The sequence below is a fragment of the Diaphorina citri genome, unplaced genomic scaffold (genome assembly GCF_000475195.1).
Source record: "Diaphorina citri unplaced genomic scaffold, Diaci psyllid genome assembly version 1.1 scaffold1454, whole genome shotgun sequence".
NCBI lineage: Eukaryota > Metazoa > Arthropoda > Insecta > Hemiptera > Psyllidae > Diaphorina > Diaphorina citri.
The window spans coordinates 150,888-169,396 of record NW_007378880.1 but is presented as its reverse complement, the minus strand read 5'-3'; the positions used below and the strand labels follow the sequence as shown (position 1 = coordinate 169,396).

At 37.2% G+C, this 18,509-nt stretch overlaps 1 protein-coding gene across 1 annotated transcript; it reads left to right on the top strand.

The window, feature by feature from the left end:
* Positions 1-1,546: 1,546 nt before the first annotated feature.
* On the top strand, positions 1,547-17,933 carry LOC103515985 (BUB3-interacting and GLEBS motif-containing protein ZNF207-like; the record flags this gene model as incomplete). Its single annotated transcript, XM_008480933.2, has 10 exons — positions 1,547-1,709; positions 2,022-2,163; positions 2,716-2,927; positions 6,085-6,220; positions 6,343-6,484; positions 7,531-7,693; positions 8,006-8,090; positions 8,745-8,997; positions 16,311-16,486; positions 17,895-17,933. Coding segments are annotated over 10 exons (1,511 nt in total), but the record flags the coding sequence as incomplete, so codon positions are not given.
* Between the last annotated feature and the right edge of the window lie 576 nt (positions 17,934-18,509).

The following is an 18,509-nucleotide window of genomic DNA, read 5'->3' as shown; positions in this document are numbered from 1 at the left end:
TCAATTCTAGCTTTAGGTGGGGAATTTTATCCGCGTTTCATAAGACGTAAGGTGTCAGTAGATGCTCTACGTAGCAAGTAGCAACTGTTCAAATACTTCGTGTATTAAGTGACATGAGCTTTCACACTTTATGATTCAACTCTGGTGGATGGTGGATGGGAAGAATGCATCCTCAGTAAGAAATGTTACTTGCTCACTTGCTGTGTGTTATCTCAGTGCATTATAACGTGATGCTTCTAGTTCGATGGTTTATAATGAATGGTTCGCGTATTCAACTAGATTCAGTGGTTCAAGTGGTAACTGCCAGATATGTTGCGTTCAGGGGGGAAATGACACTTTTAGAGACACAATACTTCCCATTTAGGTGCTGGATCAACACGAGAACACCAGAAAGTAACCCGTTGAAATATTTGCAATCCAAAAATGAGTACAAATTTTTGTCGATGGTGGAATTCGAACCCGGGACCTTCTGCATGGCAAGCAAGCGAATCGTGCCCCCGTATTCTTTTGTGCCATTAATCAAGCCGAATAAAATCAAATTATGATGTCCTTTTGAATTTGTCGTTGAGGACTTCTTGATCATGTATTGTGGACTTCTTGATCATGGTTGGTTTGATGACTAGCCCTTTCAACTGAGAGATGGTTTGGGTATCATGTTCTCTTGAGGTACCCTCTAAGATTCTTTTGTTGTTGTAAATTCTCCAGATAAGCCAGAGCTCTCCTGTATTAACTTCCCCATTATGTTATTTTATCGTTATTTATTATTTATTTGGCGTTTTCAAAAAGGAACTTATTGTAGCAATATCAACATAGAATAAATTATCCTTAGTTTATTTATTCAAATTTCTTTTTTCTAGATTAATGTTTTTATATTATCTACTTCTATTTAGTTAATTTAATCATAGGGAAATGTGTTGTTGTTTTTTTACGTAAGTTGTTAATTTTGTAGAGAAAAATTGATTTTTATTGTGTGACAAAAATTTAGAAAATATCCTCTCATCAGATGGGTGAGAAGAGACACAATACTTCCCATTTAGGTGCTGGGTCAACACGAGAACACCAGAAAGTAACCCGTTGAAATACTTGTAATCGAAAAACGTGTACACATTTTGAAATAATTTACAAATAATTATTAAAAAATAAATAAATAAATTATATTAATAAATTATTTTTACAAATAATTTTAGCCAATCAGATTGCCCTTAATCCAAGAATTAAATTTATACCGAGTTTATTTAAACTCTCATTGTGGCCCCGGTCATTGGTTGAAAGATATTGAAGTTAAGAAAATTAAAAGTTTTGCATTTGTACAAGACAGCTGTTATAAACATCATTAAATTTATTTGATCAATAACAATCTAATCCGAATATTACGATCACATTGTATAGTGTATACCTGGAACCTGTAATGAAATGGTAGTTAGTTCTCATGGCATAAACTCTATGCCATGAGAGCTAACTTGAAAGTTCAGGGTTCCACAAAGATGTTCACCTTTTGAAAAGGGTTCCGTTACTTCCAAAATTAAAATTCTTTGTTGTATTTCAGGCGGGAGATCTCAATCACCAGAGAGCGGGGATGACGAGCCCCCTCACAAGAAGAAACCTCCAGGAGGTCCAGGCGGCGGCAATATGATGCCTCAGGGCATGATGCCAGGGGGTATGATGTTCCCAATGGGTATGGTGGCACCACCCTATATGGGTGGCCCTGGGTGAGTACATAGGGATTAAGAAGGTACACTTGCTTTTGGCCCTTATGGAATTTAATTTTCATTGTGGCATTTGTGGTCAAACATGAGATTTTATGTCATTGCAAGGGGTTTTTTCTGTCAGTAAATCAACTTTTGTCAGCAACACTTCTGACTTTTTCTATCTAAAATTACTCTCATTCTTCATATTCTAATGATTTTTTTTTTTCCCCCAAACATTGCTTTTTTCTGTCTATCATCTACCTGGTTTGTACTTTTTTACTTTCTTTATATATATAATCAAAATCATCTCATACCTACCTATTATTGTTTTAGCATGCCCCCTGGAATGATACCACCTATGGGAGGTCCAGGTGGTCCTCCTGGTAGTAAACCACTCTTCCCAAGTGCCGCTAATATGGTAAGCCAAGACAATAATCTAGCATTATTTTTATCTGATTCCCAGCCCAAATTTTTGGTGCTGATCTTATAACTAAAAGAACTTGGAAGATATTGTTTACAAACTCTGTACCATACCACCTAGAACTTTCGAAACAGAAACTATTTTTTTTCTTTTTTTTTTTAGAATACTTTTCATTTATTTACATAAATTAAAGTCTGACGTCACAACTCTTTGAACTTTGTCATTAGAACGGCAATTAAAAATTTAATTTTCGACCTTTTAAAGTTACTTTTTTGGAGTTTTGACCTCAGACTCGAATTTTTCACAACTTTTTACGTAGGAATCGACCTTTTGTTAATAATATTTTCCCAATTGCAACTCCTCCATTGGGTGTAGTTTGCTGTTTCTAATTATTTTAATTAGACATTCCAAATCTTGATAGTAAATTTCAGACATATCAGTGGTGTAGGTATATACTTTTCTGAGGGCACCTCCGCCAGGGGACCGTTGGATCAGTTATACTTCAAATTATAGACATTTTGCGTCCCTGAATGTGTCCCTGCGGGGCCCCTATATGGGATATATGCCAGTGGTGAATTTATCCCACTCCTTTGATGTTGGGTGCAGTCTGTTAAATCCAGCAATTCTGTTAAAGCCAGCAATTCTGTTAAATCCAGCAATTCTGTTAAAGCCAGCAATTCTGTTAAAGCCAGCAAGTCTGTTAAAGCCAGCAAGTCTGTTAAATCCAGCAATTCTGTTAAATCCAGCAATTCTGTTAAATCCAGTTGGGTGGAAAAGGTCAACATTAATGCTCTTAATGACTTGAATCTTAAAGTCAGGCTTCCGACTGGAAAAAAATTCATTGCCGTTTTGGCACAATAAAATAAATCAAACAAAATAGCTTCTTTATTATTTTTATTTTATTTTTTTTAGTACAATTTTTTTATTTAATTACCGACAGGAAAATGTCTTGAGAAGTTTTGAAACGGAAATGCCTAATTACCCGAATTTTTTCCCGCCTCTTTACATTTCAATCTTGCAAGTGACAAATTTATTGTTTTGAAAAGAATATTAAGCAAATTTTCCCTAATTTTTATGAGTTTTTTGCAACTAATTTTCCCGAAAAGTAGTACCTACATACAAACCTAATGTCGCCGATTGTTCTTTTCACGGGCTCTTCGTATTATTAGTTTTTATCTTTTTATACGTTATTGGAACTAATTTTCTCGAATAAGAGAACAAAACTAATATCGTTTATTGTTCTTTCCATGGGCTCTCCATATGTTAATGGTTCTCGTCTCATCTCTGCATAGTTTTTACTTCCGATTCACATTCCTATGCAGACAGACATACAATACACCGGTCTACCTGGTAGTGAATGGCTGGCCTGAGCGGGAAAAGGCTAAGAAAGAGAGGTATAGGCCTAGGGAGATTGGAAGAAAGGCAAAAATCTGACGTAAATTTTGCCGGTCTGAGCTAATGGTTCACGTGTACTCGATGACCAGATTTCATTCATCAATGTGATTTCAAATGTTTCATTCATCAGAATCATCTTAATGTTCATTCATTAATGTTAGGAACGTAGGAACAGTAGCTTACATTGTCGTGTTATCGTACCACAGACTAACCCATTGGCTTTGGTAGACAATGTACACATTGCCGAAGAAGCTTGGAGGCCTGAAAGGATATATGGCTTTGGAAACTTGGCCTGATTGAACCCTAGTTTTCCAATTGAAAAACAAACTTTATAAAACCTTATATCACACTATTTTCACTTCAAGCATTGATCCTAAAAGCTTTTTCTCAGCTTTAAGCTAGGACTTCATTTGTGCAACAGGCCAAAATTATGTGCCCATGCCTAACCTTTGTAACCACAGACTAACCCATTGGCTTTGGTAGACAATGTACACATTGCCGAAGAAGCTTGGAGGCCTGAAAGGATATATGGCTTTGGAAACGTGGCCTGATTGAACCCTAGTTTTCCAATTGAAAAACAAACTTTATAAAACCGTACATCACACTATTTTCACTTCAAGCATTGATCCTAAAAGCTTTTTCTCAGGTTTAAGCTAGGATTTCATTTGTGCTACAGGCCAAAATTATGTGCCCGTGCCTAACCTTTGTGAGGCAACCATCACTTAGGGACTTGAAGGGTTAAATGTTTTCATTAATAACCTGATACAATGTAATGAATTAATTCTTTAACCCATTCAGATTAAAGTCTTTACATATTTATGTAGCAATTGTATTTTGTATATCTTTGTAGGCCTAATTGAAAATATTGATGAATGATTTCGAGAAATGGATTCATGAATAAGATAATGTAAAATAAATTATTGTTAATAATAAATTATTGATTCATAAATTCCTCATCATCAGCAAGTAATTAAATCGTTTTATAATTAAAACAAGACGTGTTGTTTTGTAAAACACAAGGAAAATTAATATAATAAAGATTTCCTAATTAGGTAATTACATTTATTAATTAATTGATGTGGATAAATAAAATAAAAAAAAAGTTTCAGATGGACATGAAATAATGATGAAAAAAAGTGAACCTAAGTATGAATTTGCGCCAGAACCCAATATCACCCCCAAAAAGAACAGTAGGTAAAGGATCTAACAAAGATGAAAAGAAACATTGACCCCGTTGAAATGGGAAAAGACTAGCAGTTTTTTTTTATGAAATGTAAGTGTGAGAGATCAATTTTGAAAAGGCCTTTTTGAAATATTTCAATGTCTTTAGGTATATGCTTATTTCTTAATATCCATGGAATGTTATTATGTTGACGTTTCTGGTCGATTACTTCATCGTCTATTATTGAGATTGAGAGTAAATCTAGAACTAGGCTAAACTGTTGTGTGTGATACAAGTTGAAAGATTTTACGAGCGAAATTTTTCCACTCGTCAGTTGTCTGTGTGTTCCCCATGATTTCATTCTTCAAAAATTAAATTTGTATTCATGTTTTTTTTTGACAGAATTCATTTGAACACAAAAAACATGCACTGTTCAATACTTTCTCTCCCTTTCCTGTCTCCTCCCCCCGATGGTTGCTGCGCTTGGCGGTATTTTGACCGCTTTTGGACAAATTTCGACCGTTTTTTGGCGGTTTTCAGCTATAGTAACGATGTGTATTTGAGATGATGATTATTTGAGTTGGTTCTAGAGATAGAGCGATCAGTGTGTGAACTATGAACTGTGAATGGATCTCGTTCTTATAATATAAGCCACACACATACAGGTAAGAATATGATAGACACCAGCTAGTCCTCACTAGTACCACGTCCTGAGACCTTCTGTACCTCGTCCACACACTTACAGGTAAGTTGAAATAGCAATACAGGTAAGAATATGATAGACACCAGCTAGTCCTCACTAGTACCACATCCTGAGACCTTCTGTACCTCGTCCACACACATACAGGTGAGTGGAAATAGCCACCTCCGTGGCCGAAGATTCTTCAGCCCTGTGCTTGAAGTTCGGGAGCTCTCAGCCTCGTGAGGATAATTGAGTAGCTACTTTTTAATCGAGTAGCGACCAGTGGCGGCATTATAAGTCAAAGATACGAGCGATGATAAATATGATCATTGAGTAAATGAAAGACTTGTAATACTGTGATACCCACAAAGTTGTGAAGAGGCTATTGCTTCACCACAAATAATTCATAGTTTAATTTTGATTCATATCACTATTCTATTCTAATAATATGACTATTCTATTCTATTCTGCATAAATCCCTGGTGGTTTAGTGGTCAAGACCCTCAACTGGTCATGGGTTACCTAATTACTATCTGAGGGCATGGGTTCCCTTTACTATCCAAGGTATGGAATTTTTATGTTTGAGAATTTGACTTTATAATGTGTAGTTGAAGCATATTGTTAGGGTTAAAGGACTCTTTAGTCCTATTCCAGTGGTATAAATAAGCATGCATGTTTAAAGATGAAAGGCTGGCTTTTTCTGTTATGTTTTACACATGTTTTTCCTTAACCCAAGTTTTGTCAGGTATTGTAATCGGGAGTTTGAAGACGAGAAGATCCTCATCCAGCATCAGAAAGCCAAGCACTTCAAATGTCACATATGTCACAAGAAACTCTACACTGGCCCTGGCTTATCCATTCATTGTATGCAAGTAAGTTACCCATTTTTAAAAACATTATTTCTCGGTCTAATTTTCATTCTTATTTTTCATGATGTTTTTAAAATTTTGTGAGTAAATAGACATCAAGTTCTAATTTCACTTTCCCATTTCAGGTTCACAAGGAGGCCATTGACAAAGTTCCCAACTCTCTATCAAACAGATCCAACATAGAAATTGAAATCTATGGGATGGAAGGAATACCAGAAGAGGACGTGAAGGAACATGAGAGACAAATGCAGGGCAATAAGAACCGAGGTAAATAAAACCATTCCTTTATGGTACTTAAATTTATTTTATCCAAACATTTTTACAGTCCTGCTTATATTGTGAGTAAATAGACATCAAGTTCTAATTTCACTTTCCCATTTCAGGTTCACAAGGAGGCCATTGACAAAGTTCCCAACTCTCTATCGAACAGATCCAACATAGAAATTGAAATCTACGGGATGGAAGGAATACCAGAGGAGGATGTAAAGGAACATGAGAGACAAATGCAGGGCAATAAGAACCGAGGTAAATAAAACCATTCCTTTATGGGAAATTTATTTTATCCAAACATTTTTACATTCCTGCTTATAACAGCATCATTATTGGAATATTGATTTTGTCTGTCTAGCCTGGCTTTTTTTTTACTATTGTTTGGAATCAGGACCCAGTTTGGCCAAGTCTATTTCACAATTGAGTATTACTGTTCCCTGAATAGTTCTGTTTTTCTCTATCAATACATTAGTCTTATGTAAGTAGTCTGTTTCGTAGCATGCCCATCCCGTAGTATGTCCCCCTTAGATCATTACTTTAATTCTACAACTTTGTAGAAGCTTAACCCATCCTTTGGGGCTGTCCAGCCCCTATACAATTCTACAACTACTTCCAACTACATTAGTCTTATGTAAGTAGTCTGTTTCGTAGCATGCCCATCCCGTAGTATGTCCCCCTTAGATCATTACTTTAATTCTACAACTTCGTAGAAGCTTAACCCATCCTTTGGGGCTGTCCAGCCTCTATACAATTCTACAACTACTTCCAAATTTTTTTACTATTTGGAATCAGGACCCAGTTTGGCCAAGCCTATTTCACAATTGAGTATTACTGTTCCCTGAATAGTTCTGTTTTTCTCTATCAATACATTAGTCTTATGTAAGTAGTCTGTTTCGTAGCATGCCCATCCCGTAGTATGTCCCCCTTAGATCATTACTTTAATTCTACAACTTCGTAGAAGCTTAACCCATCCTTTGGGGCTGTCCAGCCTCTATACAATTCTACAACTACTTCCAAAATTAAAATTCTTTGTTGTATTTCAGGCGGGAGATCTCAATCACCAGAGAGCGGGGATGACGAGCCCCCTCACAAGAAGAAACCTCCAGGAGGTCCAGGCGGCGGCAATATGATGCCTCAGGGCATGATGCCAGGGGGTATGATGTTCCCAATGGGTATGGTGGCACCACCCTATATGGGTGGCCCTGGGTGAGTACATAGGGATTAAGAAGGTACACTTGCTTTTGGCCCTTATGGAATTTAATTTTCATTGTGGCATTTGTGGTCAAACATGAGATTTTATGTCATTGCAAGGGGTTTTTTCTGTCAGTAAATCAACTTTTGTCAGCAACACTTCTGACTTTTTCTATCTAAAATTACTCTCATTCTTCATATTCTAATGATTTTTTTTTTTCCCCCAAACATTGCTTTTTTCTGTCTATCATCTACCTGGTTTGTACTTTTTTACTTTCTTTATATATATAATCAAAATCATCTCATACCTACCTATTATTGTTTTAGCATGCCCCCTGGAATGATACCACCTATGGGAGGTCCAGGTGGTCCTCCTGGTAGTAAACCACTCTTCCCAAGTGCCGCTAATATGGTAAGCCAAGACAATAATCTAGCATTATTTTTATCTGATTCCCAGCCCAAATTTTTGGTGCTGATCTTATAACTAAAAGAACTTGGAAGATATTGTTTACAAACTCTGTACCATACCACCTAGAACTTTCGAAACAGAAACTATTTTTTTTCTTTTTTTTTTTAGAATACTTTTCATTTATTTACATAAATTAATCATAAATTCCAAAAAATAACAGTACCTACCTAATGATACTAATAAGAAAATAATTAAAAAAAAAAAAAAAATGTGAAAAGTTTTTATACAAACCATTCAGCACATTGCTGATGTTGTAAAACTATTTCTGTTGGGTGCTGGGAACTATTTCTCTTTAAAAAAGAAAAAATGGGCTTCATTCAGAAGAGGGAACTTTTTTAATTAATGAGAAAATGTCCTTTTTTTTACCACAATTTGATAGGCCCCCACTGTCACATTGATAAAGGGACTTTTCAATCTCATGCTGACAACATAAACAGATTATTTATGTTTCTGTTGTCTATTACTTCTGATGTAAATAAATGAGGCCTGTTGAAAATGTTGGCATAATGGGTTATTTTAGTGTTAGCCAACAGCATAAATAAGGTATATTAAATGGATAAAAAAAATAATAATAATTCTACTCCGTTTCCTCTTCAGGCAAACAACACCACCTCATCGTCAACTTCTACCTCATCATCATCAGGAGGGGGCGGGGCTAACAACACCAGCTCAGCTCCCATTGGTCCAATCAAGCCTACGTTCCCCGCCTACTCAAATGGAGGGGAGCACAAGATAGCGCTGATCAATACAGTGTCTGCGTCGTGTAAGATAATTCATCCCCCGGAGGATGTTAGTTTGGAGGAGCACCGGGCACGAGATGCCAAGTACAAACGTAAACCCAAACTTGAAGGTAAGAGATATTGGGAGAATGACCAAGTTCCCAACATTTGAAAATAAGAACAACAGAGGTGAGAAAATCAAGTGAAAAGTGGGTGAAGTTGTATTCATGGGTGTTGGGATGGTTAAAAGTGAAGGTTCAGATATCAATGGTGCGAGCAATTTCAATGAGAGTGAGGGGTTCTAGAAAGAAGATGAGAGTGATAGAGTGTGAGGATGGAGCGGGAATGGTACAGTTGGAGAAATAAATAAACTAGTAGTTCTGTAAAAAAATCTATAAGTCTATAAAAATAAAGTACAACAGAGATGATACCAACTTTATATTACGTATATTTGAATCAATGAAGTGAGTTCTTTCACTTAACACTATATTTTTTCTTTCCTTTGTAGGTTCTGTAAATTTGAGGTGAGATTTATAGAATTTTATCAACAATTCCAACATTGTTTGAGATCATCACAGTAATAGTAGTAGCCTACTGCTGGGTTAAATAGACTCTCGAGTCAAATAAGCATTATTGTGTTGTTGGTGTTGGTGCCGGTGCTGGTGGTGTATGGTGTTGGTGTTGGTGCCGGTGGTGTATGGTGTTGGTGTTGTTGTAACAACAGATCAGTCAACATCTCCAACAGGTTACCCCTCAGTTCCAGTTCCACATGAAGCCAATTTTAATTTTATATTCACTCTCTGACGTGATAGTAAGAAAATGTCTTTTCGTGTACATATTTTCTTCAATTCTTAAAGTATTTCACTACCTAATACACAATCAAACTCACACATGGCCGTGATGCTTAGCGTGTAATCAAATAAATAAATAAAACACAATCAAACTGCCTGTTTTTTTAAGATTTGAGAGAGAGAGAAAAAAGTCGTGCGTGTGCATGTGTGTGCGTGAACGATAAGCGTGCGAGCACGTGAACCTGACGAGACATGTATTGCAAAAGTTTTTAAGCGGGGCAATTTGACTTTTTTTTTATTAATATTTATTATAGTGTGCCAAATTTGACTTTTTTTTTTCATTTGGGTGAACAAAATTTGAACCAACAAAGTCAATAGTAATGGTAGGTAACTTCTAGCTTCATGGAATGGATCCTTGGGTCTAGATAGCTTTGCACTCGACCAAAGGTAATGTCCTTATAAACAGTCGCAGCAAAGTGAGAAGTATGGACGTTTTGCGAGGAAATAACATTAGGGCTCTCTAACGAGAGAAGAAGTAATTTCCTTCGTGATATAATTATCCGGTCTGTGCGGACCACTTTTTTTCTCAATTATTTCCAACGTCCATATTTTCTTTTTCTTTTGCTGTTGGACATTTGAGAAGTCCCTTGTAAAATTTCGTTTCTGATTTTTTACAAGTGATACACTTTTTTTTTTTACTTCAACATTTCAATAAATATTTCGTCACAAGCTCGCTTGTTGGACTCTCAATTTTGTCCCCTGTTCACAGAACAGGCGATTGTTTCTCCGTTATTTTACTTTTAATTCTTAGACGTACTGATTCGTAATATAGGCATTTCCAAAGAGAACAAGCCAAACCTTGTGTCTGCGTAAAGTATCAAGACATGGGTACCAGAGATTCTAATTACTTCACAAGATATTAATTTTCGTATCTGATGTGGACGCATGATTTAAAATATGAACTCGGGAAAATTTACTTTTCATGGGCAGACTCTTTGTCCAGCATTTATGAGTACACAAAGGTTTGATAACAGTTATTTATCCAAAATCACACGTCAAGTATTTACCATCCCTTTAAAAACTCACCATCAAAAGCTTGAAATCTCTGGTACTCTGCAAGTTGAATGAAAGCACTCTCTAGTTAATACGCCCTTATATTTTGTCTCAAGCCAACAGAAACATCCCTCCTTGATTGGTATTAGTGTCTCGCATCACAGCAAAGGTCAGCTTTGTTGTTGGATATGAAAGCCCCCCTGCACTTGGTTGCAGGTGATATTTGCAATATCACAGCTTTTGACAAAGTGGTCCCCAGGGTTTCTTTCCGACCGAGAATGTGACTTGAATCACGTTTTGCTTTTGTGCAAGAGCTCTAATTCAATCCGAGGAACCCATTCCATGAAGTCAATTTTAATTTTATATTCACTCTCTGACGTGATAGTAAGAAAATGTCTTTTCGTGTACATATTTTCTTCAATTCTTAAAATATTTCACTACCTAATACACAATCAAACTGACTTTTTTTTAAGATTTGAGAGAGAGAGAGAAAAAAGTCAAAGTTTTTAAGCGGGGCAATTTGACTTTTTTTTTCATTTGGGTGAACAAAATTTGAACTAACAAAGTCAATAGTAATGGTAGGTAACTTCTAGCTTCATGGAATGGATCCTTGGGTCTTGATTGCTTTGCACTCGACTCATAACCATTAACCTATCTTCCAACTCTATCTATCAACAGATCAACACGCTGTTGGGCCTTTCATATCCCTTGTCTTGAACTAAGGCAGGTGATTTTTGCCCTCCCAACTCTCTCCCCCCCTCGTAAAGAGCTTTTTCTGGCTTGTCTAATTTTCTCTTAAATATTGGTGACTATTTTTTTGTATTGGTACTCTTTTTTGCGTTCCCTGATAAGGTCAATTCGAGAATCGAAATAAGATAATATTTTTTGTTCAATAACAAGCAAGTATTAATTACAGGTAACTCCAGACAATTACTTGTGAATCTAGGATATTTTCTCTCCATACTTAAATGTGATTTCATTTTCTTCTTGGTTTTACTGTCAATATTTGTTAGAACACTTTAATAAATACAAATAAAAAAAAATTGTCATTATTACTGGCAATAAACAGTTTACATTCTTGAAAAATATACCCAAAAAGCCTTGCAAGAATCCTTTCCCTAAAAGAAAATGTTCCAACCGCTTTGGCCCCGGGGCCCCCGGCCTCCCCGTGTCTGTAGCTATGATGCCCCCGGTATCCGCGGCGGCCGGTATGATGTTATCCCATGGACCCCCACTGATCCGGGCCGGGCCGCAAGTAGCCATACCCCATCCTATGCTGAACCCGGGGGCCGCCACTGGGGGACAACTCATGTTCCGACCCGGCCCTCCTGGGCACCCCCAGATGGGTATTCATCCAGGTAATCCAGTCATTCTGTCCTGGGCAGAAGAAGGTAGAAGGTAATGTTGAACCATCCAGTGGGGAGAAGAAGGTAGAACGACCATATGCCTTATGTAATTATTTAGGTGAAGTTTTCAATTTGAAGAGTAGAAAAAAATGAGGAACGTGGGAATTTTTCCTTTTCTTTTACGAGTTCTAGATCCCAAGGTAAATCAATTTGAAAATTCGCGTAAATCTTGAAAAAGTTGTACCGTGACGTCACGGCTGTCAGACCTTTTTCTTGTTCAGTCCTCTGTTGTTCTTCGTCCTACCTCAGTGGTGTAGTGGTTAGCGCGGTGGACTTCGGATCTGGAGATTGGTGGTTCGTGTTGAAGTGAAGTTATTAAATTTAGCGTAGTCTATTAAGCGGGGAACGACATTTCTAACCAGCATTTATGAATAACACAATTAAAATTCCTTGTTGTTCTCCGTTCGATTGTACAGTTCTCTGAAGTATTCTAACCTATTCCCCCCCCCCCCAGGTCTGATCGGCGCCCCCATGATGAACCCGTACGCAGGCACAGCAGGGCCGGGGGCTCTGGCGTTCCCCGGGGCCCAGATGTTGGCTCCTATGATGCCCCGCTTCAGATGATCAGGTGTGCCCCTTCCCTCTCTGCCCCTGGCTACCGGGACAGGTGACCTTTGGCTCCTTTTCAGTGAACCGTAAACCCCCCTACCCCCCAAACCCATCCCCTGAATTTTGACTTTGGCATTTTTACTTTCTTCTTTTCCTCCTTTTTTGTAATCTTGATTTTATTTTCTGTTTTCTTCTTTTGCAGTCCTTTTCTTTTCGCTTTGATTTCTGTTCTTTTGTTCTTGTCCCTTCTTCATCTTTGTGTGACGATCCCTTTTTTAAAAAATCTTTTTCTTCTTAGATCTTCTCTTGAAATTTTCTTTTCCTTCTGAAATTAAATCCTAACACAGACAGAACAGGGTAAATTTCAAAAATTAGGCAATTCCTAATTAAAAAAAGTTTTGGGGAAGAAATCTTGTTTTGAACACTGTCGTGTGTGTAAACTGCGTTGACTCATTTTCCCTCTCTCTAGCACCAGCATTTTCAATCGGAATTCTCCCTTCTCCCTATTTCTGCTTTTAACTTTCCTTCTTTAGTTCTTTTTTCATTCTTTTACTTGGGTGAATTGTTCTGGGCCTTGACAAGTATTTCGTTTTCTTTTGTCCTCGTAAGATTAACTGTATTATTTGTCACAGTAGTTTACATTCATTCTTTTACTTGGGTGAATTGTTCTGGGCCTTGACAAGTATTTCGTTTTCTTTTGTCCTCGTAAGATTAACTGTATTATTTGTCATAGTAGTTTACAAGAGTGCATGGTTTTCCACTGAGTTGAGTGTGACTTTCATACTTGAAAGTGTTGATTACCTACATTTCTTCATTTTTCTTTTTTTTTCCCATTATTTTACTCTTTCTTCTTTTTCTTTTGTTATTTCTTATTTTCTTCATTTTGGAACGAATTCGCTAACTGGTTTAGTGGTTAGCACAGTAATCTTAAGGTTGGTGGTTCGAGTCCCAAATCAAGTTCTATCCCTCTGTACAAAAATTCCCTCTTTTGATTTTGATTCACTGAAAAGCTACTGCCATCGTTATGTCTACTGTCCCGCTTAATTGGTAGGCCAGGTGGACTTATAAGGGTAATTGTTGAAACTCTCAACTGACCCAGGCAGAGTTGGGTTGGTTGATTTTGGTCTTCTTAATTATTATTTTAGAATATTATTATTTATTTCAAAATTAAACAGGAGAAAATAGAATAAAGATGACTGGCAGGAAAACAGAAAATAGATGAAACTGCCTTAAATCAGATTAAAAATAAAATAATAATAAAAAAAAATGCTGGCAAAACATTACAGAATGGTAACGTGCTTGTTTTTCACACAGAAGGTCCCGGGTTCGATTCTGTCATCATCGTTTTTCTCCTGTTAATTTTTCTCTATTCAAATATTTATGGACTATATGAAATAATCTTTCTCTTTAGAATGTAGAAATTTTCTCTCTCCCCCTCCCCCCCCCTCGTAATTTACGTGTGAGCTTGTCGTTAGAGCTCATCAGGTTAACAGGAGAACGTGGGTTCAATTCTAGCTTTAGGCGGGGAATTTTATCCGCGTTTCATAAGACGTAAGGTGTCAGATGCTCTACGTAGCAAGTAGCAACTGTTCAAATACTTGGTGTATTAAGTGACATGATTCAGCTTTCACACTTAATGATCCAACTCTGGTGGATGGGAAGAATGCATCCTCAGTAGATTCGTATAAGCTTAACCCATCCCCTGGGGCAAATTGCCCCAACATCCTCAGTAAGAAATGTTGCTGCGTGTTATCTCAGTGCATTAGGTATAACGTGACGCTTCTAGTTAAAATTTTCTCTCTCCCCCTTTCCCCCCCCCTCGTAATTTACGTGTGAGCTTGTCGTTGGAGCTCATCAGGTTAACAGGAGAACGTGGGTTCAATTCTAGCTTTAGGCGGGGAATTTTATCCGCGTTTCAAAAGGCGTAAGGTGTCAGATGCTCTACGTAGCAAGTAGCATGTATTAAGTGACATGAGCTTTCACACTTTATGATTCAACTCTGATGGATGGGAAGAATGCATCCTCAGTAAGAAATGTTACTTGCTCACTTGCTGCGTGTTATCTCAGTGTATTATAACGTGATGCTTCTAGTTCGATGGTTTATAATGAATGTTCGCGTATTCAACTAGATTCAGTGGTTCAAGTGGTAACTGCCAGATATGTTGCGTTCAGGGGGGAAATGACACTTTTTATAAGGCTTTTTATTCAGAAAAAAAAGTCGCTTTGTTTTAAAATTCAGTAGTTGATTTATTGATTCTTTATCCGATTATAAAATATGATTATTGTGTTTGTTTCATCAACATAACATGTTTCTCTGTTTTATTTCTTCTTTTCAGTTCTAATCTAGCGCTTGGCCACCTCTGTCTTATCATTAAAATCCTCACAATCACACTGCTGGCTCTTCATTTCGATGGACATACCTTTTATTTACATTAAAAAAATATTTTTAAAAAAACATTTCCCCCTCGAAATAGTTTCGAAACGAAGGTATTTGTTTCCATGAATTTTACACTTTTCTTTTTTTTTCATAATTAATCTGTAATGACATCATTGACTTTTGAAACTTTTTCTCTATCGATATGAAGACAGCATGATTATTAAAATTTTATTTGAGTTGAAGTTGACGAAAGGTAAGTTGCTCGTAAGCAACAGAGATAAGACCAAAGGTAATGTCCTTATAAACAGTCGCAGCAAAGTGAGAAGTATGGACGTTTTGTGAGGAAATATCATTAGGGCTCTCTAACGAGAGGAGAAGTCATTTCCGTCGGGATTAATTTATCCGGTAACCAAGGACCAAGTTTTGTATCCGGTGGACAAAGGTAATGTCCTTATAAACAGTCGCAGCAAAGTGAGAAGTATGGACGTTTTGCGAGGAAATAAGTGGATGCGGACCACTTTTTTTCTCAATTATTTCCAACGTCCATATTTTCTTTTTCTTTTGCTGTTGGACATTTGAGAAGTCCCTTGTAAAATTTCGTTTCTGATTTTTTACAAGTGATACACTTTTTTTTTCACTTCAACATTTCAGTAAATATTTTCGTCACAAGCTCGCTTGTTGGACTCTCAATTTTGTCCCCTGTTCCCAGAACAGGCGATTGTTTCTCCGTTATTTTAGTTTTAATTCTTAGACGTACTGATTCGTAATATAGGCATTTCCAAAGAGAACAAGCCAAACCTTGTGTCTGCGTAAAGTATCAAGACATGGGTACCAGAGATTCTAATTACTTCACAAGATATTGATTTTCGTATCTGATGTTGACGCATGATTTAAAGTATGAACTCGGAAAATTTACTTTTCATGGGCAGACTCTTTGTCCATCATTTATGAGTACACAAAGGTTTGATAAAAGTTATTTATCCAAAATCACACGTCAAGTATTTGGACCAAGTTCTTATTTGTCAAATTTCATCAAACTCAATCAAAAAGTTTGGAAATTACGGAGAATCACAGAATTCCTTGAAAGTTTTAACATTTTCACAAAGTAAAAACCACTTGTCGTGAAGTTTCACCCGATTTTTTCCCCGAATGTCCTGTAGGCAATGTAATTTAAATGAGGGTGCTCCCACTACGCACGACACGATTTTTTTCCGAACGACAAGAAGGGACGGGCTCTAATGAGTTTTTTGTTCTATTACTCCTTATAGACGCGTCAGGTTCGAATCAAGAAGAGACCGCTTCTCAGCACTCAGCCTCATCACAAACCTCCCAGCAACATCACCAAGCAGCCCAGCAAGCACAACATCAAGCCGCTGTGGCTCAGGCACAGGCCGCTGCTCAACAGAGAGAAGATATGCGTGGCTCACCGCTACAGCAACACCAGGTGAGAGTCCTTTGTTTGAATCCGTGTCGAGAGAAAATTCTTCCATCCAGTTTGAATAGTCTGTCAGGGGGTAAAGTTTCGATCATAGTTTTGAACAAGTATTTGCCATCCCTTTAAAAACTCACCATCAAAAGCTTGAAATCTCTGGTACTCTGCAAGTTGAATGAAAGCACTCTCTAGTTAATACGCCCTTATATTTTGTCTCAAGCCAACAGAAACATCCCTCCTTGATTGGTATTAGTGTCTCGCATCACAGCAAAGGTCAGCTTTGTATACGCCCTTATATTTTGTCTCAAGCCAACAGAAACATCCCTCCTTGATTGGTATTAGTGTCTCGCATCACAGCAAAGGTCAGCTTTGCTGTTGGATATGAAAGCCCCCTGCACTTGGTTGCAGGTGATATTTGCAATATCACAGCTTTTGACAAAGTGGTCCCCAGGGTTTCTTTCCGACCGAGAATGTGACTTGAATCACGTTTTGCTTTTGTGCAAGAGCTCTAATTCAATCCGAGGAACCCGTTCCATGAAGCCAAGCCAACAGAAACATCCCTCCTTGATTGGTATTAGTGTCTCGCATCACAGCAAAGGTCAGCTTTGTTGTTGGATATGAAAGCCCCCCTGCACTTGGTTGCAGGTGATATTTTGCAATATCACAGCTTTTGACAAAGTGGTCCCCAGGGTTTCTGTCCGACCGAGAATGTGACTTGAATCACGTTTTGCTTTTGTGCAAGAGCTCTAATTCAATCCGAGGAACCCATTCCATGAAGTCAATTTTAATTTTATATTCACTCTCTGACGTGATAGTAAGAAAATGTCTTTTCGTGTACATATTTTCTTCAATTCTTAAAATATTTCACTACCTAATACACAATCAAACTGACTTTTTTTTAAGATTTGAGAGAGAGAGAGAAAAAAGTCAAAGTTTTTAAGCGGGGCAATTTGACTTTTTTTTTCATTTGGGTGAACAAAATTTGAACTAACAAAGTCAATAGTAATGGTAGGTAACTTCTAGCTTCATGGAATGGATCCTTGGGTCCTGATTGCTTTGCACTCGATAGGTGGTCTCGAAGTAACGTCCTTACTTGTTATGCAAAAGGTCATGGGTTCGATCGATAGCATTGACTTCGAAAAAAAAAAAAAAAAATGTTGGTCTCTTTTATTTCCTTTATGATAAAATCCGCTCCGGGCGGGAATTGAACTAGCGATCTAGCGTATGAAACTTAATGGGCAAACGCACTACCTCCAAGCAAACTAGTCTGGTTTTTCATTTGGGTGAACAAAATTTGAACTAACAAAGTCAATAGTAATGGTAGGTAACTTCTAGCTTCATGGAATGGATCCTTGGGTCTTGATTGCTTTGCACTCGACTCATAACCATTAACCTATCTTCCAACTCTATCTATCAACAGATCAACACGCTGTTGGGCCTTTCATATCCCTTGTCTTGAACTAAGGCAGGTGATTTTTGCCCTCCCAACTCTCTCCCCCCCTCGTAAAGAGCTTTTTCTGGCTTGTCTAATTTTCTCTTAAATATTGGTGACTATTTTTTTGTATTGGTACTCTTTTTTGCGTTCCCTGATAAGGTCAATTCGAGAATCGAAATAAGATAATATTTTTTGTTCAATAACAAGCAAGTATTAATTACAGGTAACTCCAGACAATTACTTGTGAATCTAGGATATTTTCTCTCCATACTTAAATGTGATTTCATTTTCTTCTTGGTTTTACTGTCAATATTTGTTAGAACACTTTAATAAATACAAATAAAAAAAAATTGTCATTATTACTGGCAATAAACAGTTTACATTCTTGAAAAATATACCCAAAAAGCCTTGCAAGAATCCTTTCCCTAAAAGAAAATGTTCCAAATTTCGAAGTTAATTTTAGAAGAGAGAAAAAAATGACTACTTAGCTGATAGATTTCTACGAGGTATCAAAATCCGGGCCGAAGCTTTGTTCAATAATCAAAGCCAGACAGATGTCCAATCCGGCCCAAAGCACCAACTTCTACATTCCATTGACCT